The sequence below is a fragment of the Xiphias gladius genome, chromosome 15 (assembly GCF_016859285.1).
Source record: "Xiphias gladius isolate SHS-SW01 ecotype Sanya breed wild chromosome 15, ASM1685928v1, whole genome shotgun sequence".
NCBI lineage: Eukaryota > Metazoa > Chordata > Actinopteri > Istiophoriformes > Xiphiidae > Xiphias > Xiphias gladius.
Window position 1 is genome coordinate 12,759,607 of NC_053414.1, and position 26,853 is coordinate 12,786,459.

The window sequence follows — 26,853 nt, forward strand, 5'->3', positions numbered from 1 at the left end:
TTTTTTTTGTAAAGGATGACAACCTGAAATTCAGCAATTGCATTACAGCTACTAATCTCTAAGTCTCTCTCACTCTTACTCTGATATTCTGTTATTCAGATTGCTCCTTCACCGTCTGACTGGGTGTTAGATGGCGGGGTGATATCGGTTTGGCCTCTCCGCGGTCAGCTGGCACATGCCAGACAGAAAGAATTACAACTGATGGTCAAAATATGAACCACATCTGATATTTACGTTAGACCCCAAAGTTTTATGTGGAAAAAAGAGGAAGAGGTCATTAAAAGAACATTTTTTAAGCAGAAACGTGGGGTGGGGGGGGGACACTTCAGAAAACTGCTGCTGCTCCAACTTCCTGTTTTGTGGATTGGCCCAGTGTCAGAATTTACAGGCTGCAAATTCCTAAATAAAATTGTGTTTCCCAAATGACAGCAAAAAGGAGTCAAAAAGGGTTTACAGCTAGTGCATTAATCCAGCCCTGACTGTAACAACAAAAGGAGATAACAAGACATCTCCACAACTGGGGATAGAAACCAACTGAATGCAATATAATAATAAATAATAGCATTTAGTATCCAAAGCTGTCATGTGCCAACAGTTTACAGTGAATGTCTGGTCAGATTCATAGTCCTGTTTACTTTTTTTTTTTTTTTTTAATCAGTCAATTTTTGATTTAAATCATATCTTGCCTTTATTTTTATTTTTGTACTTCCTGTGCAATGGTTTGTGTGGGCTGTGTTGAATAACATTTATAATTCTCAGACTCAGTTATTGGAATAAGTATTTGTAGTGAAATGTAGGTACTGTATCAACACTAGTATTGATGCGCAGCCCTAGTTATACCAGCTAAATTGTTGAGGAACTTTCATGTTACATGGATGTCCCTTGATTCCTCAATTATAACAATGTGAACATCCACTGAGAATCCTTTGGGACTGCGCACTCCACCAACAGGCTCTTCAGTCTGTTTATTAGTTCAGGCAGCAGTCTCGTCTAATTTAAGAGCAGCCAGGGAATCAGCAGCCCTTTCCTCTTCCCGCTCTTCCTCCTCCTCCTCATCTTCCTCGTCCTCCTCCTCTTCGTCCTCCTCCTCCTCATACTCATCTTCCTCGTAGTCGTCATCCTCTCCGTAGTCGTCCTGTTGGTCTCCACCTCCAGATGCTATGTTCTTCCAGTAGGAGTCATACCCTGATGCTCCATCGTAATAATCGTCATCATCGGCGCCAGTCTGGCGGCCGAATTTCAACGTGCGAGCTGCAGAAAACACAAAGATGTGGAATTAGCTCTGGATTCATTTACTGGGATAGTGATACAAAAGGGAAGTGAGATACATTCTGTGATTCAGCAAATTTTAGAAAGTCATGTCCATGTATCACCCATCATTTGTAGCTTAAATTTATTTCATTATGTATGAAAAAAGTTCATTTTAGAATAGTTCCAGCTCCTGCCTCTTGTGTATTACCACAGCGTTTGAGTCACAAAGCCAAGTCTCCGTTTTCTTCAAAAACAAAAACCTGGAGATCTTTAAAAAAAACCCAGAAGGTTAATTAACAAGATATTTTGCTTCTCCAGAATCCTGAAAGAGTCATCGAACCATCTGGATGAAAAAAAAAAAGTTCCATCTGCAGCATGATAGAAAAAGATTTGGAATCCATTTCTGATGTTGTGACTCTCCTTCTTCTATCATTAATTGATTAATTAATTAATTAATCCATTCTCTGATTAATAACGTTTCACTGTGTATTAATTACTATCAAGCATCTATTTCTGGGGTCAGGGATGAACTTTCACGCTCAATCAATTACATCGCATTAAACTTTGGTTACACTGCAATGCTGCGATGTTGAAACTGAAGAAATCATACAAGATCAATTAGATCAACCTGTTTTTGTTCATAAATTAAAAAAAAACATGTCAATCACAATAAACTGGGAGTAAAAGTTGAATAAAAAGTGAAATGAGGAAAAACAGGAGCTTAAGCCAATAAGTAAGAGAAATGTGTTTAGCATACATCGTATTAGAATAGACACACAACTTTCAGAAAATAATTGGAATTTTTTTTATGGGAAATAAATTAATTTCTCAAGAATGTCCCTTTCCTGATACACACAGTTTCGTTTTTTTAAAAATCATGACTCAGCAGTTCAGGCTACTGCAACTTCCTCCAGCTGGCAGTGTTACTGGAACAGAAACAATTTTGGCCTGGTCAGTGCCTGTGTGAGACTCACTGGACATGCTGAGGTCTTTGGTCTCCTGTGTCTCGTGGCCACACTTGGGACATGGTGGAGCTTTTCCTTTTTCCTGTTTGAAGACCTTACTCTTGGCATGGTCATCACAGTAACAGGCCTGAGAGGACAGAGTGGAACTAATGTTAAAATCATCACACGGAAATGTTAAACAGCACATACAGCTCTAGAAAGTATTCAGACCCCTTCACTTTTTGCAAAATTTGTGTTGTAAATTTCATTATAAATGGAATAAACTGACATTTTTGCCAATCAATAACCCATAGTGAATACAAATTTCTTTGCAAATTTATTAAAAATCCAAAACTGAAATCTCTCATTTATACAAGTATTTAGACCCTTTGCTTTCGCTCTCCAAGTTGTGGTCATGTCCATCCTGTTTGCTTTAATTTTCCACGAGATGTGTCTAGAACTTAACCGGAGTCCACTGGTGGCAAATTGAATTGACTCAACACAGTTTTGAAAAACACATCTGTGTAAATGAGGTCCCACAATTCACACTGCATGTCAGGACAAAAACTCCAAGAACTACGTTTGACGAACACCAAAGATCTCAGTCTTTGATTTATAATACATCTTCAAAAATCCTAAAGACATGTTTTCACTTTGTTGTTGTGGGTTATTGAGTGTAGACTGAGGAGCAAAAATGTCAATTTTATCCATTTACAATGAAATAGACAACACAGTAAAGTGTGCAGAAAACAATGGGGGGACTGAATATTTTCTGAAGCCACTGTATGTTATCTTGACCAGCGGTTTTCATCCTTTTTGAAATATGGAAATGAAATCCAGTAACTGTTGAGGCTTGTTTAGAAAAATAAGGACATGCATCCACATATAAAGAGACTTATTTATTCTTCCGTTTCTTTTGCATCAACTACAGAGCTCCTCGCCTGCCCTGAGTCTTTCCAAAAATCCTTTCAGAACATAAGTCATTCCATGTGTTTTCACAGACTGAGCAGCGGCGGAGGGATACTTGTTCGTCATCACATGTAGGTTTTTTTTTTTCACCCTACAGAACAAATCACTAGTGAAACCAGACAAAGTTACTCAATAGATTTGGCAGGACTACTGAAGCCTTACATTAGCTTCAGCTGAACTTTAAATCCATTTTTTCACAGACCAAGGACTCTAGTATTTGTCCTCCATCTGTTAAAGTGTGGTTGTGTTAGGAAGGGGATCTCTTTGTGACCAGTGTAAACAGGAGGAGTGATTATACCCAAAAATAACTTCATAACATTGTAGTAGATTCTTTGTATGTTTATTGTTTCTTTTATTTTACAGCTCCTTATTCTATCGAGTGAAAGTACTACATAAATGTTTTCTATTATTACTGAACTGAAAATCCTTGTGTTTCTTCATATTTGTTGTAGGTGTGTCTGTTGGGTGGATGCAGGGGTTATGGATTTGTTTTGCAAGGCTGGTGGTTTCTCTTTTTCTTTTGGTTGCAGTTCCCACTTATTATTTTATTTACTGTATTCTTCTTCTTTTACTCATTGCACTATGCATTTTAATGTTAAGAGTACTGAATTTACCTTTAGTTAAATGTGCTGTATCAGAAAAATGGCTTTTCCTGCTGACACTATCATCTAGTCATTTTAACCATTTGTGGACTAGGTAGATGAAGCTGCAATGTGATAACTTAAAGCCTTAAACCCATAACTCTTAAATGCCAGTGACATAACATGTGGAATATTTCCCGTTAGCTGAAGTGCACATAAGCATGTGAGTAACCTTTGACAGTTTGATGTTGTGTTTTCTGAAGTAAGTTTATACACTCTATTGGCAGTTTATTAGGTACACCTAGCTAAAACTAATTCAGTCTAATACAACAGTTCTGCAATAAAATCCTCCCTTCATGGATGTAATAATATTCCATTGTTCTTGAAACTGTTTTAGAAAAAAGACTCCACTTCATGGTCATTCTGGAGGCTGCGGTTTGTGGTGCTGTTGACTTGTATTGCATTAAAAGGACAGGTGTTTCTATTATTTTGTCAACCACATTTATATCAATGTGGGTAAGTTGAACAACATTAACACCTCTCTGTATAACCCAGTACAGTTCGATAGCAATAACAGACATCATAAAGTTGAATCAACACCTGTCTAAAAACTGAACATCATTAACTTCATGAAGGTAGGATTTGTTGCAGCACTACTGCATTAGACTGCATTAGTTCTAGCTAGGTGAACCTAATAAATTGGCAGTTGAGTGTATGTTCCCCTCACCTTACAGCGCAGGCAGGAGTGTTGTCCCAGTCTATTACAGGAAACACCTAAAGTGGAATGTAAGAAAAGGCACAAACAACTGTAAACAATTAAGTTCTCTGTCCTGCACACATACCCTGTAGATATGATATATACTTTAATTTCCCCATTAACCACAAAAGGCCAATGAATGACAATATGAAAGGAAAACTCACTGACTTACATTTGAATGTTTCTGCCTGAAGAACTTGGCAGCTTGCCTGGTGTTCGAACTGATCATCCTCACACAAGAAGTTCTGACAGAAGGAGCAGCGGAAAATTCGCCCCCCTATTCAGACAATTAAAACAGCCCGTGGCGATTTTTAGTGTGACAATTATGTGACTGGGTGGATTTTTAAATCAAACCCTGGGAGGGTCTTACCATGATCCCAGACACCACGCTCGCACTCAATGCAGTCTGCATCGGTCAGGGGACATGCACAAGCATGAGTGCTGAGGCATTTCCTACCATGGCACACCCAGGCTTCGCAGAAGTCACAAACTGCCCCCTTATGGTCAAGAAGAGAATTATAGGGACAAAAACTAGAGCATTTGAAACGATTTTTTGCAGAGGCCTCTGTGTAAACATTATTAAACTGACCTTAAACAAGAAAGGATGTGTTGGTTTGTAGGTAAATTAAAACTCTGCAAAAAGCTTTTAATTTATGTTGAATTATTTCAGCAAAATGCAGAAGTAAGATATGCACACTGATCACTGAGCCTAGGGCTGTCATTCATTCCTTACATCCTGAACTTATATCACTGTTGATCTGTAGCATTATCTGAAACTACGCTGACAATGTTTTACTTCCACGTCACTGATGGTCATTATTACGGTCACGATGATTAGGTCCCGATTGTTCTTGCGCAACACTGCAGCAACTGCACATGTGAGACAATGGCAAGGAGCGATCATGGGTAACGCTCTCTACAGACCAAGAACTTAATCCAAGTTATGATGGACATTAATGCTTAATACTGTTGGCTACATTTTACAATTTCGACAGTGCTGGTCTTTGTACATATTACTTGAACAATCACGTGTGTTTGATGTCTGCTCATTGTATCCTATGACAGTGCACAAAACAGCTACCAAATCTGTATGATACTGTAGGACAAGTAGTCAAGGTCACTTTTATTGTCTGTTGTAAGAAAAATTTGTTTGAAGTTGCTGCATGAAACACGGACATAACACACAAAAAAAAATACATAATGAATGAAAGCACACTTGCAAACACAAGCCTGAACTAAAATAAAACATCAACAACCCTAGTCTTACACTGCTGCAATAACCAAATGTCCCCGATAGGACTGTCAGCGCACAAAAAGGCTTTCTTACCATGTGAGTATATTAGTTCAGAAATGTTGCAAACTTACCACCATGGCCATCCCAGTGCTGTGGATCCCAGGATGTTTGATGACACAGTCTGATGACTTCATGCACTTGGTTTTGCCTAACAACATAAACGTTTAAAATTTCATAATTTAATAAGGTGTCACAAACTATTTTAACACGACTATTTGGGGAATTCTAATGTGATTTTGGCATCTTTCATGTTGTTATGATGGTAAAGTTTATGCAGTACATAATTGGCATGGACTACTGTGTGTCTAAGTATCTCTCATGATGCCAACACTGGGGGGCGCTGAAGTAGAACATTTTCAACATCTACACATAGTGGCTCTAAAGGGGCACTCCACTGGTTTTAGTCATAGTCATAGTTAATACTACAAATCTTGTGAAAACAGTTGTATGATTTGTTCTGTGGCTCTGCAGGCGCTTTACATTTGAAAAAAATGATCCCCTGATGATGGCATCAGGGTTTTCTCAGCTTGGCCTCGAGGCTTCAAATTTACTAAAATTCAAGATACCTCAACCTCTGCTGCACTAAATTTGACCATTCTTCTTTAAAAAGGTGAGTATGGTGAGACTCCATATTTGTCTTATTGTCAACACATCCCATGCAAAGACCAAAACCAACAATGAACCGAGCCTTCTACCACATGCTGTGTGTATAGCCAAAGACAGATATCATTTCTCTGCGACCTAAACCTCCATTGTTGTTCAAAAAGTATTAACAGTACATCAGCAAGTCACACTGTTGCACTGACTGACTGACATGTTCCCTCATAATGATGAACACAGGCGTTGAAGTACTTACTAGAGCACCAAATCCGCTGCTGAATATGCTAAAAACGAGTGTCCAGCTGTTAAAATTTTTTTACAAAGCCTTTAAAAAATAATAATAATTATAATTATAATCAATCAATATATCTGTGAGCTGTTTGTGAAGGTTTATGTCTTCAGTAGGAAAGAAGGGGCTTGGGGCTGAGTGGCAGACACATCAGAAAGATTTCAGACTGATTATTACATCGTTGGTTTTGTCAGAGAACTCACAATGATGGTAAGACAAAGTACATCTATTAACACACATATAAACACAACAAAGCTACTCACCACACTGGGCGCAGACAGGCAGCTTCTGCACTGAGTTACAGAAGTAGCAGAAAGCTCTGTTCTTCTGTTTTCTACCAGGTGGCATTACAAAAGGAAGAAAAAAGTTTTTTAAACTCTTTTACCGGTGATAGTCTACTTGAGCTTGTATCTGAAAAGGTGTTGGATGAAGCAATACAGTTACTTACCTCTGGCATTTGTCACAGTCCTACAAAAAAGATCACAATACAGTAAAAAATAAACTATGGCAATACTTACAAGATGACACTTCAGCATTGCCATTATGTATTATGAGCTTACCATGTTGGAGTTGCAGGGGTGTTTGGCCACATCAACGTGTTCCCGGTTGGCTCGGATCTGTTTCTCTCGCTCTTTACGGCTCTCAGCCTTTTTCCGTGCACCGGTTTTCTTTTTGGGCATCTCTGGTTCGGCGGGCGGACGCTCACTGAGCTGACAGCAGGTTTGACCTCAGGTTACCTGCAAACACGGAACACAAACTGCTGAGGGTGGACACGCAGCAAGCTAATCTGTGAAAAACTCAGCTAACCGAGGCTGACTTCAAGTTACTTTAAGTGGGTTTTTTTTATTATATGACTTCTGTCATTAAGTAAACACTGAGTCTAGTCAGTAAAGTGGATCGCTAACATATGTGGTGCATTATGAGGCATTCACGACAGCGAAAAGTTTATAACGTTTCTGTGGGTTAGCTTTTCAGACAGTTTCTAAACACTCAGAGTCACATGGTCGGTAAATTAAACTGACGTTAGTAATAACCGTTTATATCTGATATTTTGTCTGACTGGCAGTTATATTAATTGTCCTGAACGTTACACACAAGTGTCATGACAAACTTACGAAATTGTAGATTTGCAAAAAAATTTTTTTTTACCGAAGCGATCAGCGCTGCGACAGCGGTTGGTCCGATCTGAAGATGTGAACGGGTCGAAGCACAGTGCAGGAAGATTGGTTCCTATGTTTGAGTTCCGTGTTCTCTAAATGCGAAGCTGGTCTCGACAAGACTTTTGCACTCACGCGTCTCCACAAAGTCTTAACTATTTACATCTCAGATGTGGGGGTACTCAAAAAGCTTTGTTGAGTGACTTTAATGTTAATTCCTTATGAGTGATTTACTTGGTTTATAAGTCAGTAACGGTCCCTAAATAAATAGACCTTTTAGGTTTGCTATGTTGGCAGTTAAGTAAGTTTAAATGTTAATAAGTCATTAATAGATAGAATAAATCTTTTTGTAAATAACAGGTCATTTCTGAATTATTAAATGAGGGGAACTTGGTGGATCCACTGTCTATTAAATAACTACGTGTTTCACCCTAGGTGTGAGCATCATTAGTGACACTGGGCAAATCAACTTCTAGTACTACTGTTCATACATCAAAAGAAATGGAACAAGAAATGAAAAACAAAAAATATCCAAGCACAGCGAGGCGCTTTTTCATAGACACTAATCAACCTGCGAGGTCTTCACTGGATTCATAGCAACTTCTGCTGGTTTCAGGTATCCCTCTGTAGAGGGCTGAGGAAGGTTTATATATATATATATATATATATATATATATATATATATATATATATATATATATATATATATATATATATATATATATACATACATACATACATACATACACATACTCATAAATTAAAATAACATAAATCTCGTTCTTCTTTGCTTCTGAGGCTCAAAGAAACATCCTGCAGCCATTTTTCAGACATCTATCATAAGCTATAATCTATGACTGTAATGATTATATTCCTGTGCCAGAGGTTTACATGATTTATGACCGTTTCAGTTTCTCCACATGCCACGGGGCGCCAGAGGCACCTTGGCCACGCCCAGGTCACGTGTCGACGAGCGGGGGAGCCAACCATGAGCGAGGACGGGAAACAGCTGACGGCCAACAACAACACAAAGCGTCGTCTTTTCCTGCAGGCGGTTGGCGTGTAGTGGGCTCCCGCACGCAGCTTCGGGCGCCTCACCTACGAGGGTCGGTGTGTGGCCCTGGCCCTTCTGCAAGACTCCTCTTAAAAGAGAGACGCGCTGCGTGCTTTTTTCCAGGGAGGAGGACGCCCGGAGCTCGACATCCATCCGCAGCCGGCCGCACCATGGCACCATCCCTCATCCGAGCTTGCCGCAGTCTGGCTCTCTCGACGTGGCTGCTGTCGTTTTGCTTCGTCCACCTGCTGTGTCTGGACTTCACGGTGGCAGAGAAGGAGGAATGGTACACAGCGTTCGTCAACATCACCTATCTGGACCCCGTCACCTCGGAGGTCAGGACGGAGAAAACCGAGTGCGGTCGGTACGGTGAGCACTCGCCCAAGAAGGAAGCCAGAGGTCTGGTCCTGGTGCCGTCGCTCCTGCAGGACAGACAGGCGTGCGACCCCCACGTCAGGTTCCCACCTGTCGCTCACAGCACCGCCTGGGTGGCCTTGGTGGCTGCGGGGAATTGTACGTACAGAGAGAAAATCCGTAACGTAGCAAACCTCAACGCCTCTGCAGTTGTCATATACAATGTGGGCTCCAGCGGTGCCAACGACACCATAACCATGCCCCATCCAGGTGAGAGACCGCCCGTCAACCTCCCAAGATAAGTTTTCTTTGCAGTCCTTTCTATTTTTTGGTCCCCGTCCCGACTTCTCTCTCAAAATAGGGAATTGGCTTTGTTTATTCCTGCAAGCAGGGCATTCCTCCCACCACAGGTGTCCAGTCATGTGTCATAGAGGCGAGAGGCTGCAAATGTCATTCATCAGTTGCTCAATAAGCGTTTGACACCTCCGCCCAAGGATGAACGGCTTTCTACCCCCCCCCCCCGCTGAGGCCCCCCGAGGTCCTAGGCATCTGCGCAATCGGCCGAACAATCAATTAGTTTCCTGGTAAAGAGGAAAACAAGCCAGGGTTGACTCCCCTAGCAGGCTTACTGATATCCACTGGAGAGTCGTGTTGAATTTGCTAACTGGCTGTAAGACTGGTTTGTTGAGGTGAAACCTCTGTAGGATATGTCATAATACGCCACTAAGGCTGGATAAACTTATTTGTCAGTATGATACCTAAGTTCAGGTACACATATCAAAAACGGTTTTATTTTGGACGCCCTACTTTGGAAGATAAACAGATGTTTCTATGAAAAGTCAGTGATATCAAATGTTACCGTATGACTTGGAAAAAGGGTTGGTTTACATCCGGATCTATCTGATCCACAAAAAAAAAGAGAGAAGTACACGTTACTTAAATGATTAAAGAGCATAAATACTAGTTTAAACTTAAATTTAAAAAGGTAATGACTATTCAATACATGATTCTGTCCAATGATAGAGGCGTTGTCTGTAATCATAACTGATAGGGAAATGCTTGTCATGATTTGTGCCAAGAAACCCAGGTTGCAAACACGAAACTACAACGAAACTTCACCCAATTGTCCAAGCGTAGCCTGGGTGAAATTAGACGTCTCCCCCTCACAACTACGCGAGTTTTCTTTACGGATATGAATTTGTGAATGAAGAAAGGAACCACTGTAATCGATACGTAAACATACAATTTAAAATTTTGCAGGTAAGCACAGGCTGAGGACTCGCAGGTAAATGACTCCTCAAGACAAAGCTGAAGAACAACAACAACAACAACAACAAAAACCCCTCCTTTAAGAACTGAATTGAGTAAACAGTCGTTGTATAAACAACACACCCAACTTCAGGTTCATCCGAGGAGATTCATACTTCCTGCCCTTTGTTTGCTCGGGGCAGTGAAGGCTGCTGCATAGATATTCGGACAAACGCTCGACTGTTTGAATAGCATCAGACAGAGCTATTTGCTTGCTACCTGTTCCTGACAACTATAGTACATAAAATCATAGTCAAGTTTGGATGTGCTGCATCTAGAAGTCTTATCTAAAATCGATCATAGACAAAGACAGGGGGGGTTTACAGAGATTCCATGGGTCACAGGGGAGATTCCTCTTCAAATGAATTATAGGGGCTGTGGAGGTAGAGGGATGTACGGAGTACGCGTCCATGGCTCTGCTCCAAGACGATGTAGGTGTGTTTATGAAGGCGGTGATGTCTTATTCATTTTTTTTTTTTTTGGGGGGGGGGGGGGGGTATGCCTATTGATATTGCCAGCGCGTTGCATGGGAGCTCCACCACTTGGGTGTGTGTGTGTGTGTGTGTGTGTGTGTGTGTGTGTGTGTGTGTGTGTGTGTGAATGGGTGAATTTGAGGCAAATTGTAAATGGATTTGTCCGTTAAAGTAAAAAAGCACTATATAAGTGCATTCCATTTACCATTTAATATTTCGTTGTCTCTCAGCCTATCATGCATAGATGCAGTTCCTTCATTTCATCTATTGTAGTATTTACTCTACAGACAGCTCTCCTGGACTTTTTCTTTCAAGTTTGCTAAGCAGTTTAAAATATTTCTTTCTTTAAACTGTGATATTTCATCCCTCTTTTCTATCTTAAGCACACTTTTTAAAAACTGATTAGATGTACTATGTATTTCAGGCCTTTTACATTAGCTGTGAGCAGCGCCTTAGTTTCCACTTGACTTGTATTCCCATGGGGAATGTGCTCTCAGTCTGTTGCTAGTTTTCATAAAGGTGTGGCTGACCTGACCAACAGGCTTGTGCCGGACAATAGCGCAATGCATGAAGTCTGTTTGAAAAAAGGATCTGTACAAAAACAGATGATGACATAAGAGTCGACTGACTGCGAGTTGTTTTTAACCAAAATGTCCTTTTGTAAAAAAGTGTCACAGGCACATGTCAAGATAAGCTAAAGCTTTCACTCAAATTCAAACTTTAACCTCCCATTTTTTTTTATTGTATTCCGTCATCTCTCATGTGATGTACTTATGAAGATGAACGGAAATAATTACCTGTTGAGATAGGGAAGTCGTAGGAGTCCGCGACTGAAGTCAGGAACAGGCCTAGAGGGGCTCGAGGCCAAATGTCCCGGTAACATCAAGCTGCAGCAAGCTGCAGCATTACAGCTGCAGCTTGTCCATTAATTAATGTTAAAGCACCAACGACTTAACTCTCTTCATACGTAGTGGATTCTTGAAGCTGCACTATTTAATATTTTTTTCATCAACAATTCATTAAATGATTGTGTGCAATGTGAGTGGTGCTTACTTATCATCACCAGATTCTGCTGTTGCACTCAGGTTTCTTTCAGCTCATTGTTTTTTTTTTGTTAATTTTTTTTTTTGCAGCCAGCAATTTCACTCTCGCCGCTTACATCGGTCTTGTTTCCAGCTGCAGCAGGTAGCTGTTGTCAGCAAACACGTTTATTTAAACCCGCTGTAGGCCACCTGCCCAGCACCAACAGCAGACTGACAAAGCTAGCGACTAGCTGGTGAACATAGAGGAGCTTTTGGCAGCCAAAGAGAGCTTTTCCTCAGGAGCTGGTGGAGATGAAAACGGATCAAAAAGGAGAGTGATTATTGGACTTGCAATTCATCAGGTTGTCCAACACACGCCTTCAACTAATGAATGCTAATGTTGCTCCATGTCTGCTGTATGTATAAATAGGCTACTCTTTCATAATGTTGTTTGGCACAGCTATATAAAGAGATAATACTGTATGTCGGTATTGTTTTCACTGCCTTTTGCAGTCACTTTATATAGTTAATATGGCTAAAAAATATCATCATCAGTTAATGCAAGTAGTCGTACTTCTTATCTTAAGCATTTTTATGCAGCACTGTTATGTAAAATTTAATAATTTTCCATTAATGTAATGCTGTTTTTTACCTGAGGTTCTGCCAGCATGTGTGTTGAGGGGGATCTACAGTATTTGACCAATAATCCTCCTCTATTCCTCAGTTGTAGGTGTAGCAAACAAAGGCTCCAGTGCAGATCCCTGGTTTACCTACAGCAAAATATAAACGACACCAGGCTATTTTAAAGTCTTCCCCTGCTTCGAGCCATGACATAAATATAAACTTAGACGCTTAAAGAGACAAAAAAAAAAGGCGGCCAGGAGAGGTGTGGTGACAAAGCTGCTAAAGAGGAGGACGGTAACGGAGAGTGCAGTGACAAAGGAACAGGTCTTAATGACTAGATTGAATGTGAGGCTGCCAAAGAAAGAGTTGAGCACTTCCCTGTCCAGAACAGACACAGCTGGGCTGTCAAATCCGCATTTGCCAGAACCAGAAACCTGTCATGGCCTGTCTAAATTTAATCCTTCTTTCCCATGGCTAAGCGGTGTCCAATTTGTGTTTCCATAAAGCCAGCTCAGATAATTTGGGTTCATCAGTTCTGAAATTGTGTTTATCCTGAATAACCCTGTTGGTCTCGATGAAGTAAAGCCCTTTTCCTGTCAAAAGTGAACCTAGTCAAATTTAAGTATTGAATTAGGATTAAATCTCCCAGATGAGTGCTATAGAATTAAAGGAATAGTTCAACATTTAAATAGGGAAATACGTTATATGCTTTCTTGTCGAGAGTTACGTAATAAGATAGATAAAACTTTCATATCAGTACAGAAGCCAATTAGATTATCTTAGCATAAAGACTGGAAATGGGGGGGGGGGGCAGGTGGCCTGGCTTTGTCCAAAGGTTATAAAAAAAAAAAAAAAAATCACCTATCAGCACTTCTTACTTGTTTGTTTAATCCATACAGAAACCAAAATGTAAAAATTACAATTTTCTGTTTTAAGGGGGGCTATGTTGTTAATATTTCTTGGCCATAGAGCAGTATCTTTCTGGTGTCTCCACCGGTTGTCTGGAAACTGTTCAGCGCCAAGAAATAGTCCAGCAAATAACCGCCACTTCAGCTCTTGTGTGAATTAATAGAATGAGATATAACATGTTAAGTCGTGAGCTTTATAGGTGCTGGTGTACAGAGCCGGGCTAGCCATTTCCCCCGTCTCCATTCTTTATGCTAAACTAAGCTAAGCTGCTGGCTTCAGCTTTACATTTACTTACAGACATAAGAGTGGTATCAGTCTTCTAATCTAACTCTCGACAAGAAAGGGAATAAGCGTGTTTCTCCAAAATGTCCAGCTGTTAATTTAAACAAATAGTCTGAAGCCTTGATACTTGCATGATTAAACCACAGTGGAGCCTGATTTGTGTAACTGTCAGGTACGGTTGTTGATAAAGTAGTCGTGAGTTGACTCTGTGATAATCTGTGCCACAGTGATGTTCAAATGAAACTGACACTTGAAACTGAACAGGCTGTTGTCTATTAAGTTACCCCATTCAGCATTTATTCCTCCTTGCATCCATATTTTTGGGTCTAGTGGGTCCGAAGACATGGATCTCTTCCCAAGATCAGCCTCAGTCTCAGACATCGCCCTCCTGTTTTGGAAGCAGCTATTTTTGTCCGCTCTGACTGCGTCACAGTGAACAGAAGGAGATAAGAGTCAAGGCTTAGGGAAATCTTACATGCCTCATTATGCCTTTCCTCATTTCTGTTGGCTAAGAAGCTGAGGCTGACCATACACGGGCAGTTTTTAAAATGTGCAGAGTAGGGACGCAACAGTTTTATTCGTGAATTTATTTGCCTTTGTACGTGAGGTGGTGTGGTTTCAGCTTGTGTTTACAAAGGCAGTTGTTACATCACAGTGGTTTGCCCTCCATATTTGGTCATACTTAATAAAACCATAAATCAGCATCTCAGAACTGTCTGTATCTGAGGTTACTAACATGAAAAAAAGAGGTTTATATTTTTTTTCAGGCATTTACGTTGCCGGGAGAGTCCTGATAGTTCATTTGTTTTGCTGGGGAAGACAGTTAATATGTTTCTGTATCCACATTCATTTTAGAAACTGTGAAACTTTGTCTTCCAACCAAATGGTTACTTTATTTAAATATTTTTGTCAGTGAGAAAGACATAGGCCAGACACTTGAATGGAGACCTGTGACAGCCAGTGGCCTGAGAGTCTAAATGGATGTTGTTTTCAGCAATGTATTACCATTATTGCTGTCAAAACACAAGCTTTTTACCCAATTCTTACCCACCTTACCCACAGTGCATTGTTACCTCTTATTGAGGTGTTTAATTGTTTAAAACTCTGCTGTTGCCTTAAGATATTTGCTTTATTCATGTATTATAAATAAAAGTAACCACCTTACTTTTGGATTCCATTTCTTGAAGAATTAAAATTTTAATTTTTCATTTTTAGCCAATAAACTCTGCTGTCTGTGCTGATTCTTGCATATGAATGAAAATAAAATAGTTAAAAGGAGACAATTTTGGTCTGACTGCTAGACCTTGGTTGTATAAAACATGGCAGCTGTGCAGTTTTTACAACAGGTCTGTTACATAAGGGGATTTATGAGCCTGACAGCAATAATACATTGCTACTACACTCCGAAAACGTACCATATCTCTTGGATTCAAAGACTTTAACTCCTCTGGAAAACACCGTCTTTTCTTCCAGTGTTAGCACCTCTCTGACAGAATCACAACCGTCTATGATGTTAAAATAGCTCTCTGCAGTGCATGAGGATTTGTCACAGCGTTTGGTATCTGGCAGGCTGCACAGGAGCTGCTGTTAGAGATGGCAGGTTTGAATAAAGCCACTGTTTATGGTGGCTGATAGAGGGAATAAAGCACAACAGGGAACCACCTTGACTCCATGCAGCCACAGCCATAAACAGACAGCAGAGGGAATATTATGTACCAGTGCTCAGGCTGCTGATGCAGTTCTGGGAATCATCAAAAATCGCCTGTACGGATGAGTGAGTAGAGCCTTGTAATTTCCTTATTGCATCTATAAACTATTGACATGTTTAGGCATTATGTCCCTTGTGTCATTCCCTCATTACAGACAACTTAAATAAACTTTATAGAGTTTAAATAAACTCTATTAAGTAGAGCCCAAATGATACTGGATTTTAGAGACCAATACCAATGTCAGTATTTGAGAATTTAAAGCCCCTGAAACCTTAGCTTTAAATCTTTAGAATTTCTCTGTAACATTAAATATTTATAACTAAATAAGCAACAATCCAATTTTTTATAAAAAAAACATCCTTAGGTATTATTTTTTAAGGGTTTGACATTCAAAATCTCAGTTGATCTGTTTCATCAGAACTGTGTGGATGTGGTTTGATTACAGACAGGTGACAAATTAAAGAAAAACCCTGGCTCGAGGCTTACTAACACAGTTCATGTTGGGTTTTACTTTAATTTCATTCACCACGTAAATACCTTTTTTACAGAACTTAAAGAAGGTTCTAGGGGTCCTTAACGAGGTTCTAGTGTTTATTTAGGAGGATCGTTTAGGATGTTTTAGTGCTTGATTGGAAGGTTCTAGAGGTCTTCTAGGTTGTTGTTGGGGTTGTTTAAAAGGTTTAATTGGTCATTGAAGAGCTTCTATGGATGGTTTTAGGAGGTTTTAGTAGACATTAAGAATGTTCTAGTGGACCTTTAGGAGGTTATGGAGGTCCTTTAAGTGGTTGTAGTAGTCAGTAAGGAGGTTCCAGAGGTCCTTTAGGAGTTTCTAGGGGTCTTTTTTTTCGAGGTTCTCCCGGTCATTGGAACATTCTACATGTAGTTTTGGAAGATTTGGTGGTCAATGTCAAGATTGTAGAGGTCCCTTTTGAAGGTTCAAGGAGTCTTGGAGGTTGTAGTGGTTCTTAATGAGGTCCTTGTAGACCTTTAGGAGGTTTCTAATGGGTCTTTAGGGCATTTAAGGGGTCCCCTTGGTGGTTAAACACCTATGGAAGATTTTGCAGTGATGTGTTAACAACGTTCCCCACCACCATCAGCAAAACACCAAATGAGGGAGTGTCTTTTGAAAGATCGCTGTTTTTCAGTCCAGTAGAGTTCAACACACTTGAAGAATTTATGACAAGGAGCACTGAGGATGTTCTGGAGGCTCGTGGTAGAAGATCACATTACTAGCACCACTGTGGTTTCTATTCCTTTAATTTGTCCCCCATTTGTATATTTGAACTGCAGACATAAGCAAGAAACCCCACACCTCTCATCAATTTTGAACAAAATGTTGCAAAATCCTGATTTGGCCTGGAAGCATGTGATCTCACCTTTTCCCAGCTGAGCCCCATCCGCATCAAACCAGTGGAAATAAAATCAGACAAAAAAGCACAGAAATCACCAATGACCAAAACTGCTCTAACTGTGAGGTCATGTAAGACGCCATCAGTCACTCACTCACGCTATATATATATATATATATATATATATGAGCCGACATATTTATACAACATTTATTGAACCAGGAAAGCCTCATTTACAATAAATGTATCCATTTCTAGTGTGTCCTAGGCAAGATACAAGTAGCAAACAAAATGACATATAGACAAGCAGCATAGAACCAATAAGAAAAAAATGTCAAAAAATTATAAGTACAAAATTACAAATAAAATTTAAAACCATAAAATATGTAATATTATTAAAAAAATATCAGATAGATAGATATATATTTATAAGGTAATATCAATGTCACAACATTATTTAATGTCACTTTAATGTCGCTGCATTGGATCAGTTTCGTTTACCTAATTTTATCTCATCTTAACACCGAGCCATCCATCCTTTCTTAAGCTCACTGGTAAACATATCTTACTATACTGAGCATTGTGTCACAGTGTAAAAGGATTTTTACACTGTAACTTACACTGTGACTTTTGAAACTTGTTCAAAAGTTAAATATATTGCAGTTTCAGTAGTGTTTGTATTAGGAGCTTGGTGTCTGTTGGCCCTAAAGGCAAAATGCAAAGCGGTCACCTTAGGACAGTGAGCTGAGGAGAGACAGTAGCTGAGAGGGTGCCTCATTTTCTGTGTCAGAAAATGAGAACACAAGGAGCCCCGATGGGAGTTTTTTCTGTCATGCAGCTTTATACTATAAAACGTGGTGTTCCTGCTGGACATCTTTCAGGTGCAGCAGTTGAAAGAAGCTCAGAGACTCTGTAGTACAAAATTCTTTATCATCCACATCAAGCAAAGCAACAGATGGTTGCCGGAAGGAAGCCTCTGACACTGAGACTTCAGTTGTTCTGTCCTGTCTAAAAGCTCCTGGCAGCCTGCCCAAGTTTCCTCACCACCATTCACCCGGGTCTGAACTAGTACCAGAGTTTTTAGGCCTGCTGTGCTTTAAGTGCAGTTATATATACACCAGGGTTTTGACCTTAGATGTGTGACCACTTACTCTGTTAAAGTAGAGGAGATTCCTAAATGTAAAACCTCCTAAGCATTTGCATATTCCAAGGCTGTATCAAATAATAATATTTTTGGCATTAGTAAGGAAGGGATGAATAGCTTTTGGTTACTTTTGATGCCAAATCCATTTGTATTGTAAGAAGGGTTGGAGTAATAAGCTCAAAAAAATGTATACAAGATTTCAACATTTTGTCATTATTAGGGCTGCAACTAAGAATTAGTTTCATTAGTGCTTAACCTGTCAATTTTTTTTTTTTTTAGGATTAATCAATTCATTGTTTGTCTGTAAATTGTCAGAAAATATTTTTTTTAAAATGCCTGTTATATATTGTCCAAGGTGATGTCTCGAAATGTCTTGTTTTGACTAACAATCCAAAACCCAAAGATATTCAGTTTACTGTTATTCATGACAAAGACAGGAATCAAATCCTCCCATTTGAATAGCTGAAACTCGCATGTGTTCAGCATCTGTGTGTAGACCTGACTAAAACAATCATTTATTTATCAAAATAACTGCCTATTTATTTTCTATTGATTGACTAATCATTGCAAAATAACAGAAGTGCATTTCAAACTTGTATTAAAAGATTTTTTCCATTTTACTCACTCAACTGTTTAGTTACATTTTCTGTAAATGATGTCTCACTAAAGGTTTCAATGCCCTCTGCACACTGTCAGGATATAAGCCAGGGAAAAACAAAAATCTATATATTCATTCATTCATTCATTCATTATACTTTAATTTTATATTTTGTGGTTGAAAACACTGAAATATGTTAAGTCTAAAAAAAATATCGAAATAAGCCTTCACTGTTAGAATTTAAATTTCCTCTTTAGGTCAAAAAAAAAAATCCAGAAATCCAGACACAGTACTGTGTTACCTCTGTAAATGCAATGACAGCTGCAGCCCTGATTCATCTCCTAAATGTCTAAGCTGGTGCTTCCTGTGTGTGTGTGTGTGTGTGTGTGTGTGCGTGTGTGTGTGTGTGTGTGTGTGCGTGCGTGTGCAGGTACAGGTGATGTTGTGGCCATCATGATCCCAGAGCCTAGAGGCCGTGAGATCGTGGCCTTGCTGGAGCAGGAAATCGTGGTCACGTTGCACATCACTATAGGAACCCGCAACCTGCAGAAGTACGTGAGCAGAACATCGGTAGTGTTTGTCTCCATCTCCTTCATCGTGCTCATGATCATCTCCCTCGCTTGGCTCGTCTTCTACTACATCCAGAGGTTCCGCTATGCAAATGCACGAGACCGCAACCAGGTACGAGTGTGTGCTCTTTTTGAAAATGAAGTGTAAGTCCATGAGACGATGTATATCTGTCTAAAAGGGAAACTGACGGCGCAGTGGCGCTGTGGTCTCTTGACAGTGGTCCGTGCATTTTACCATCTGGCGAGGGCCCTGTAAGTCTGTAAGGAGATGCCAGAATTAGCCTGACAGCTGGCTGAACAGAGACGTGGCAAACCAGTGAACCATCAACCAGCTCAGCTTTCTGGCCCTCTGAGCCAACAGTGCAAATACTTGCTTTTGCCATCTCTTTATTATGAATGGCCGCCTCTGACGTTCTTGTGACGTCTGGAATGACGATACACCACCGTGCCTGTTATGATAGGAGCTGGTGCCGTGACAACCATTGTTTGCTTTTTCAATTTGAATTATGTTGATTTATGTTGTACAAAGAATTCAGCCATATTGAACAAATCTGCTTTGTATTTCCAAGGCAGCCTACTAAGGGAAAGCAGACTTTAAATGGTTTAGGCACGATGGCATGTGTGATATCTAACCATTGTAAGACTATCACTGACGCCACTTGCCTGTCAGTTCTGTGAATCTGTCGCTGTCTTCCTGGTTTAACTGTTCTTCCAATATTTCCCCGAATTTAATTACCCTTGTTTTGTTTTATGCCAAGGAACTGGAAAATATGTCGAAAAGATCACATCAATGTCACAGTCTTGAAAATAATCCTGAAAGACATTCCACATGCGCAAAAAATACCATGTATTCCCACATTCATCCAGTTTATTGCTGTTTCTTTTGGAAATTTATAGGCTTAGGCACTACCTTAAATTGTTATTTTGTAAGTTTCCAGGAAATCAGTATCTCCAAAAAAACATTTCGAGGCACATTTTGTCTGACTGGTGGCTGGCAGCATTTAGAAAATATATTCAGAAGATAGATACTAATACTCTGAAGTCTTAGTATTAAAGTCACATTGTAGCAAAAGTAATCGGTCAGTTTACAGTTTGTCTCCTGGATCCATTTTATGTTGGTTTCTTATTATTGTGCTTCACTTGTTTTTGTAACAGTGGGTCAGTGGTGGTGTTTTATACTCTGATCTGTTTGCTTGACACACAGTAAACAATGTCGGCTTTTGGTTCAGTTCATTTCTAAAACAAAAGGAGCGAAGAATAAATATTCACTTCTGACTGTAACATAACACATGTTGCTTGTTCTTCCGAAATTTCATCAAACACAGTGGAACATTTTTAAACTTTTGATGATTTTCAGCCTCAGTCAGCAAAATTTATTGCATAATAACAGACTAGGGAGATGGCTACATACTGCTGAGTCATCCACTGGTTTTTGTCCACTATTAAAAACCTACTGATCTTCTCAGTGATAGAGGACGATTTTTCTCATTATGTCTTACAGAGACGTCTTGGAGATGCTGCCAAAAAAGCCATCAGCAAGCTTCAAGTACGCACCATTAAGAAAGGAGACAAGGTAATTGATGTTCCCCACACTGCAAACGGTACATTTCACAGAAACTTCAAAGCATGTCTAGCCATACAGTAACTTCAAAAGTGTACATGAATTTACACAAATGCGTTATCCACATGAAGGGCGTTATTTGAATTATACTGTACTTATTTTATTTGGTATATTAATATATTTGAGAATTCATTGGTCTGTCATTTTAAATCACTTCCCATTTCTGTGCCGTTGTTCTGTGTTTTAGGAGACTGAGTCAGACTTTGACAACTGTGCAGTTTGCATTGAAGGCTATAAGCCTAATGATGTTGTAAGGATATTACCATGCAGGTAAGGTTTGTTCGGTCACAGTTGTACATAAGTTAAAAACGAGGCGTCTCCATTCATCTGTTAGATTATTATTAATTTAGGGCATGAAGAAAGAACATGTACCATAACTGCTGGTATCTCTATATCCTGTGTAATACACCTTTTACTGTGCACCACGTTGTAACAGTCATTCGTGGTTGAAATGAATCATTTGTGAACCGCCATTTTGTTTTGTCAGGCATGTCTTCCATAAACACTGTGTAGACCCATGGCTACAAGACCACCGGACGTGTCCCATGTGTAAAATGAACATCCTCAAAGCTTTAGGAGTCCCAGTATGTTCCTTTTAACTTATGTGGGTTATTTTTGCCTACTCATACACACCTATATTCTTAAAAGATGAGTATATAACTAACTTCTCTCATTTCTCATATTAAGGCTAATCTAACTTTAAAGTGTAAAACATGAAAGTGATGAAGACACATATTACACATGAGAGCAATTCTAAAGACATCTTTGGCATGTTCCAGCTCAACGCAGACTGCTCGGATGAGATCCCTCAGGACTACGAGATGTCCGTCGGAGGTCCAGGCACCAACCCCATCAGTGGGGCGAGCGAAATCACAGTTAACGAGAGCTCGGTAGTGCTGGATCCAGCAGGCAGAGCGATAGACCTGCATCCTGATGCAGAGACAGCGCTTCAGGCAGGGGAGAGCCACATCATTGCCAGCAGTAAGCGCAGACATCACACTGACAGCACTTAACTGCAATTTGATGGTACTTGTACATTACTTCACAAAAAAGCAGAGATAAGAGAAAGGCAGATAAACTACCTCCTCTCCAAGTAGCTACAACAGTGAAATTCTGCTTACAAACTGATGCATCAGTATTAATAATCTATTAATACATATATAGTGCATAATGAGTACCATTACGTTTACTAACAAGTTTAGTACATTTTAAGTAGGATTTTTAATTCAGGACTTTTACTTGTAATAGAGTATCTTCACACTGTGGTATTGGTACTTACCTAAGTAAAGGATCTGAATACTTCTTTAACCAGTGGTCTGTGAGGACAGATCTTAAACTGGGAATTTGGAAAGTTCAACGTTAATTCACACATATTCAAACATATTTATCAATTGTTAGGAATCGGTTTTCTAACAGGGTGCTAGCGCTGTTATTTACTGCTTTCTGCCAGTTTTTCAGTCCAGGGTTGAGTGTTTTATTCTGAGGCCTAAACCAGGCCAGCAGCCACCTGGTCAGTCATCCCCGATTCAGATCCTCTTGGGTGATGCAGGAGGAAAAGAACAGAAAGTCACAACCTAACCCACATACACTCAAATACCCTGTTTGTTAAAGTTATACATTTTAGAACCTTGTGAAAAGGGCTATTGCTTGAACTAATGACTTTTAAACACCGGCTAGCTATCACCACTCTATAGTGTGTGTGTTTACTGGTTACTGTATGTGTGTGAGTACATGCACATGCTCATACATGTGGGTTATTTTTTTTGTTTGTTTGTTTGTTTGTTTGTATCCCTAGAACAGGGATGAAGCCAGAATTTTAAAAGTTTTGAGTCACGTGTTTTTTTCACTGATGCTATTGTTTCTAGATGGAGGAATAAACAGGGAAAACATTTTCATGTTTTCACATTTTATTTATTAGTTCCACTGATATATTTTCTGTAAATGTTGTTATTTGCTATGAAGTGTAGTAGTAATAGTAGTAGTAGTAGTATGTTTCAGATTTCCACTACATGATGGTTTAAATTTTGATGTTCAGTTTTTATTGAAATTGTTTCAGAGAGGTGTTGATTCAACTTAATGGTCACTTCTGAGTCTGCATTTTGTGGTGCTGTTGAAGTGTATTGCTTTATACGGAGAGGTGTGTGTGTTAATTAGACTCTATCCTCATTGATAAGTTTAGATAAGTTTAGTATTTGTTCAGAGTAATACTGAAAAGGAAAAAAAAAAATCAATATAATCGTACTTTCCAATTTCCCTTAAAGGGACTCTCCTTCAAGGCACTCAGACTCTTTGTGCTGCTGAGGGTTGGCAGTGGTGGAGTGCCGATCGTGTTGCGTCTTTACCATGAATAGTGAGCACTGTCGTTAATGGTATTGCAGCTATTATTTTTTCCAGAGTCAGCCATGTACTGGGTGTGTGTTGCAGTCAGGGTCCCAGAAAAAGACCGGAGTTGCCTCTGGAATGTGGGACTGGCTTGTTGCTGTCTGATGTTTTTGTCTGTCTATCTATCTCTCTATCTATCTCTCTGTCTGTCTAAATATAATGCTGACATGCCCATGTACTCTGAAAGAATTATTGGTCGCTGTAATTGTTCTACTACAGAGAAAAGATCCCTTCTTGGTAAAAGATATGGGGAACAAAATTCACATTTTGTAAAAAATAAAGTTTAATCAAAGCTAATATAATGGGTTCAGCCATCTAAATATGTCAGTAGGTGTCAAAACAAACCAGCTCATGTGACGTGATGTTGTCAACCACGTCTTAAAGCAAAAGTTTTTATATTCAACAGCCACTCAAAGGTGGGGGAGCGCACATTTAAAATGGCTTTCCAGAAAACATGTAAAGGAAAACACAAATGAATGTGCATTTTCATCCATTAACATAATGCAAATATTAGTATAATGTTCATCAAGATCAACAGTTGGTAGCTCTAATTCTCTAGTCAGGTGCCATTTAACCGTTGCAAAAGAAGAGGGTGCAATATAATTATGTAATTAAAATCTGGTATCTATGTTTGTTTTCTTGTATTAATTTGAGTAACGTTACATCTCCACATGTGAGACAACATAATTGTTCAAATGGGGATACAGGCACACAGTTTGAGACCTTTTTTGCTGAAGGACATTCATGGTGTTGCACACATGAAAAGTGACATAAACATTGGTGAAAAATGAAACAAGAGAGCTTGAAAAATAAGTTTAAATCCCGCCGACTTTCTCACCTCCACAGACTTAACACAGATGCTGTTTGACCATCCGAAAAGCACTTCGACTGAAGCATACTGACACCTTAAAAGTGCTACATGCAAGTTTTTGCTATCGCTGCATAACCACCATTAGCATTAACAGCTGTTACCAGTCAAGAAGACACGTTGCGAATTCAGCATAAAACTACATTCATTTACTCACCAAGAGCTGCCTCCAGTGGTGGAGAGCGACGCGTGTTTTGCTTCAATTTCTATCACTTCTCTTCTTCTACTTAAGTTAGCATGCTAACCAGCTAGCCTCAGCCCGTCCTGTCTTGTAATACCACTTCATTATATTGAGTTGCTTTAGCGTCCAGTCTGCCCTCAGTCCAACATGAGAGTATGAAGAGATAGGGCTGCATCTTGTAAACACAACAATGACTGAAGCTCTTGGCAAGATCTCACCACCACCAGCTCCTGGCAAGAAGTGACGTTTGGCGGATCACCTTTAAGTCAAATTAGCATTTTCCAAAGTTACAGTCTTTGGAGGACAAAGTTTCCGATTCTGTTTTTCCCAGACTTACTTGTTGAGCTTGCAACGGAGAGATAGTAAATGAAATAGGGAACTACTTAGCTTCAGGTTAACTTTAAAATAAATTTTGCACAGAATAACACTGTGAATTTTGTCACCTACAGTGTAGTAGCTTCACAGCCGGTATGGACAGGAGGAACGATTGCAGCAACCAACAACTCTCTTTTACTTTACAAATGGGCATGTGAGTATTTAATAAAGAGAGACTGGAATAAATGTGAACCTGTCCTTTAAATGACAATGGCACAAACCCAATGAATTAAACCTTCTTCACAGTACTCGACTATCTGTGTCCGGAGGTATTGTTGTGACTGCATCCAACAATGACCTGTCAAATAATGAATTACCTCCCTCTCTTGCCCCTCAGGTGAGCACCAGCCTCCGCTAAGCAGTGATTCAGACACTTCTTTCATCATGGGCGTGGAGGTAGGTATGTCTGAAATAGACCTGTCCACAGAGCAGGAATGTGACGAGGCCAAATCCAGAGCAAATTAGAGATGTGAAAAAAGCATGAATCACCAGGAAAAGGAGGAAGAGAGCATGACAGAATGAACGGGGGCTCCCAGACATTTGCCACATCTTTGGCCCCTGGAGGAAGTGACCTCATAGAAGATGGGCAAATGAGCAATACAACTCATAGCAGCACAAAACATCATGTTCTGTCTGTACTACCTGAGATACAGACTTGTCCCTGAGTCTGTGGACATGTAGCTTGCTCATTTTCTTGCAGTCACACTTCACCATTTTGTTGGTGAACACAGCTCTCATGGTCCAGTTTCGGTCCTCGTAATTTTTTCACATCTTAAACTTGGCGTCTAAAATACACATATAGTAACTGAGATGATGGTGGCCAAAGTTATTCTCCTCACTCTGGCAACCTAAACCTGCTGCTGGGCACAATATGAGCATGGGAGCAGCAGGGCCTCTGTAACACCCGATTGCAGCTTTAATTATTTAAGAATATATGCAGATTGTTTGGTTTCTTGGTATGAGATCACTGCCAACATATTCCAGAAGTAAGTTTTACTGATGTGATGGATACGTAGCACATACAGAACCTATATCAGCAATTTCTTAGGAGTCTCTAACAGTTGGTGTGAATTCCCACCAGCAATTTTTCAACTTCTGACATGGGTAACTTGTATTATCCCCTCACAACTTGAAGCATAGGTCTTTAGGTTCATATGGCCATGTGGCATTAAGGAATTGAAACGTGTATACTCACATTATGCTGTAATTTCTAAATGTAACTGTTTTTGTTACTGTTGTGTGGAGAACTTCATTTTTAACTACTATTTTACCAACTGAATATTTTTGTTGTCGAGAAGAAATAACCAAAACACAAGGTAGATATTTCTGTCCTCACATTTGACAATCATAGCTTGCCACAAGCAGTTTGATGTGATGTCACCCACTGCCCTACTGAAACTGCTGCTGATTTACAAGGTATCGCGACACAAGATGTTGTTCCCAGCTGTCTGTCGGGAAGGAAATGTGCATGTTCACACTGCGGCTGAGTACAACTAGCTATAGCAGTTGTCACTATCAAATTCTGGCGGTGTGTACATACCGTAAACAAACTTCCTGTTCCTGTTAAGCCAGCCAGTATAAATATTTCAACAAGTCTTTGTGCCAAGTTTATCAGTAGTATTTTAAACATTGCTGTTTTTCTCATGCACTGATTCCCTTGGCTGTCACTCAAGCTCAAGTGGCACTAAATCTGTGCATGATGTGAAACTGAAGAAATAACATGAGGATATAGAATGAGATGGCTTATTTGAAAGGAGGACTCTGCTTGGTGGAAAAAGGGGGTAACTTTTTCATTTGAAAAGGTCAGATTTTTAATTTGAGGGATTTGATTCTCCGAGCGTGAGTTTTGTTTTTTTTTTTTGTTTTTTTTTTTTGGATGCATGAAAAGCTTACAGCATGAAAATGTTTACAGTTATGGAAAATTGGAAAAAAAAAACGTTTGGACTATGTCTACACTAAACTGGCGAATTTTAAAAAACAACATGAATGCACCCTAATGTTTTTGGGGTCTTCAACAAGATCTCCATCCACACTAAAACACATGAACACTAGAAAACTGACTACATTTCTTATTTTGTGTCCTCGGCCAGCAATCAAAACTACATGACACCCAACAAGTAGTCTGGAGTGGGCCAGAGGGTCTGGTTTCTCTGCTGAGTCTCAGCTGCTAAAACCTCTGTTCTCTTCCC

At 39.6% G+C, this 26,853-nt stretch overlaps 2 protein-coding genes across 4 annotated transcripts; one reads left to right on the forward strand and one right to left on the reverse strand.

The window, feature by feature from the left end:
* Window positions 1–635: 635 nt before the first annotated feature.
* znf330 (zinc finger protein 330) lies at window positions 636–7,950 on the reverse strand. Of its 2 annotated transcripts, none has more exons than XM_040147207.1 (10): window positions 7,835–7,950; window positions 7,246–7,422; window positions 7,134–7,153; window positions 6,949–7,019; window positions 5,868–5,944; window positions 4,873–4,999; window positions 4,675–4,779; window positions 4,473–4,519; window positions 2,226–2,343; window positions 636–1,251 (listed from the first exon to the last, which is right to left on the reverse strand). In XM_040147207.1, the coding sequence occupies exons 2-10, from the start codon at window positions 7,363–7,365 to the stop codon at window positions 974–976; spliced, it is 963 nt and encodes a 320-aa protein (XP_040003141.1). In that variant the 5' UTR covers window positions 7,366–7,422; window positions 7,835–7,950; the 3' UTR covers window positions 636–973. The 2 variants fall into 2 exon arrangements, with proteins under 2 accessions (XP_040003141.1, XP_040003142.1); XM_040147208.1 differs by having other exon boundaries at window positions 7,801–7,919.
* Window positions 7,951–8,868: 918 nt separating this feature from the next.
* rnf150a (ring finger protein 150a) lies at window positions 8,869–26,533 on the forward strand. Of its 2 annotated transcripts, XR_005708986.1 has the most exons (8): window positions 8,869–9,520; window positions 19,099–19,349; window positions 20,739–20,810; window positions 21,046–21,128; window positions 21,346–21,442; window positions 21,638–21,839; window positions 24,739–24,818; window positions 25,002–25,115. XR_005708986.1 is itself a non-coding variant. In XM_040146576.1 (7 exons), exons 1-7 carry the CDS (start codon window positions 9,067–9,069, stop codon window positions 25,127–25,129), a joined length of 1,287 nt encoding a protein of 428 aa, XP_040002510.1. In that variant the 5' UTR covers window positions 8,869–9,066; the 3' UTR covers window positions 25,130–26,533. The 2 variants fall into 2 exon arrangements, 1 of the variants encoding a protein (XP_040002510.1); XM_040146576.1 differs by lacking the exon at window positions 24,739–24,818 and having other exon boundaries at window positions 25,002–26,533.
* Window positions 26,534–26,853: the final 320 nt, after the last annotated feature.

Bases quoted from the DNA above. Each gene is read 5' to 3' on its own strand.
- znf330 (XM_040147207.1), bottom strand. From the start codon at position 7,365: ATGCCCAAAAAGAAAACCGGTGCACGGAAAAAGGCTGAGAGCCGTAAA. The intron at 7,020-7,133 runs GTAAGTAACTGT...GCCACCTGGTAG, and splicing joins GACTGTGACAAATGCCAGAG to AAAACAGAAGAACAGAGCTT. The intron at 4,520-4,674 runs GTAAGTCAGTGA...ATTCCACTTTAG, and splicing joins TCAGGCAGAAACATTCAAAT to GTGTTTCCTGTAATAGACTG.
- rnf150a (XM_040146576.1), top strand. From the start codon at position 9,067: ATGGCACCATCCCTCATCCGAGCTTGCCGCAGTCTGGCTCTCTCGACG. The intron at 19,350-20,738 runs GTACGAGTGTGT...TATGTCTTACAG, and splicing joins ATGCACGAGACCGCAACCAG to AGACGTCTTGGAGATGCTGC. The intron at 21,443-21,637 runs GTATGTTCCTTT...GGCATGTTCCAG, and splicing joins TCAAAGCTTTAGGAGTCCCA to CTCAACGCAGACTGCTCGGA.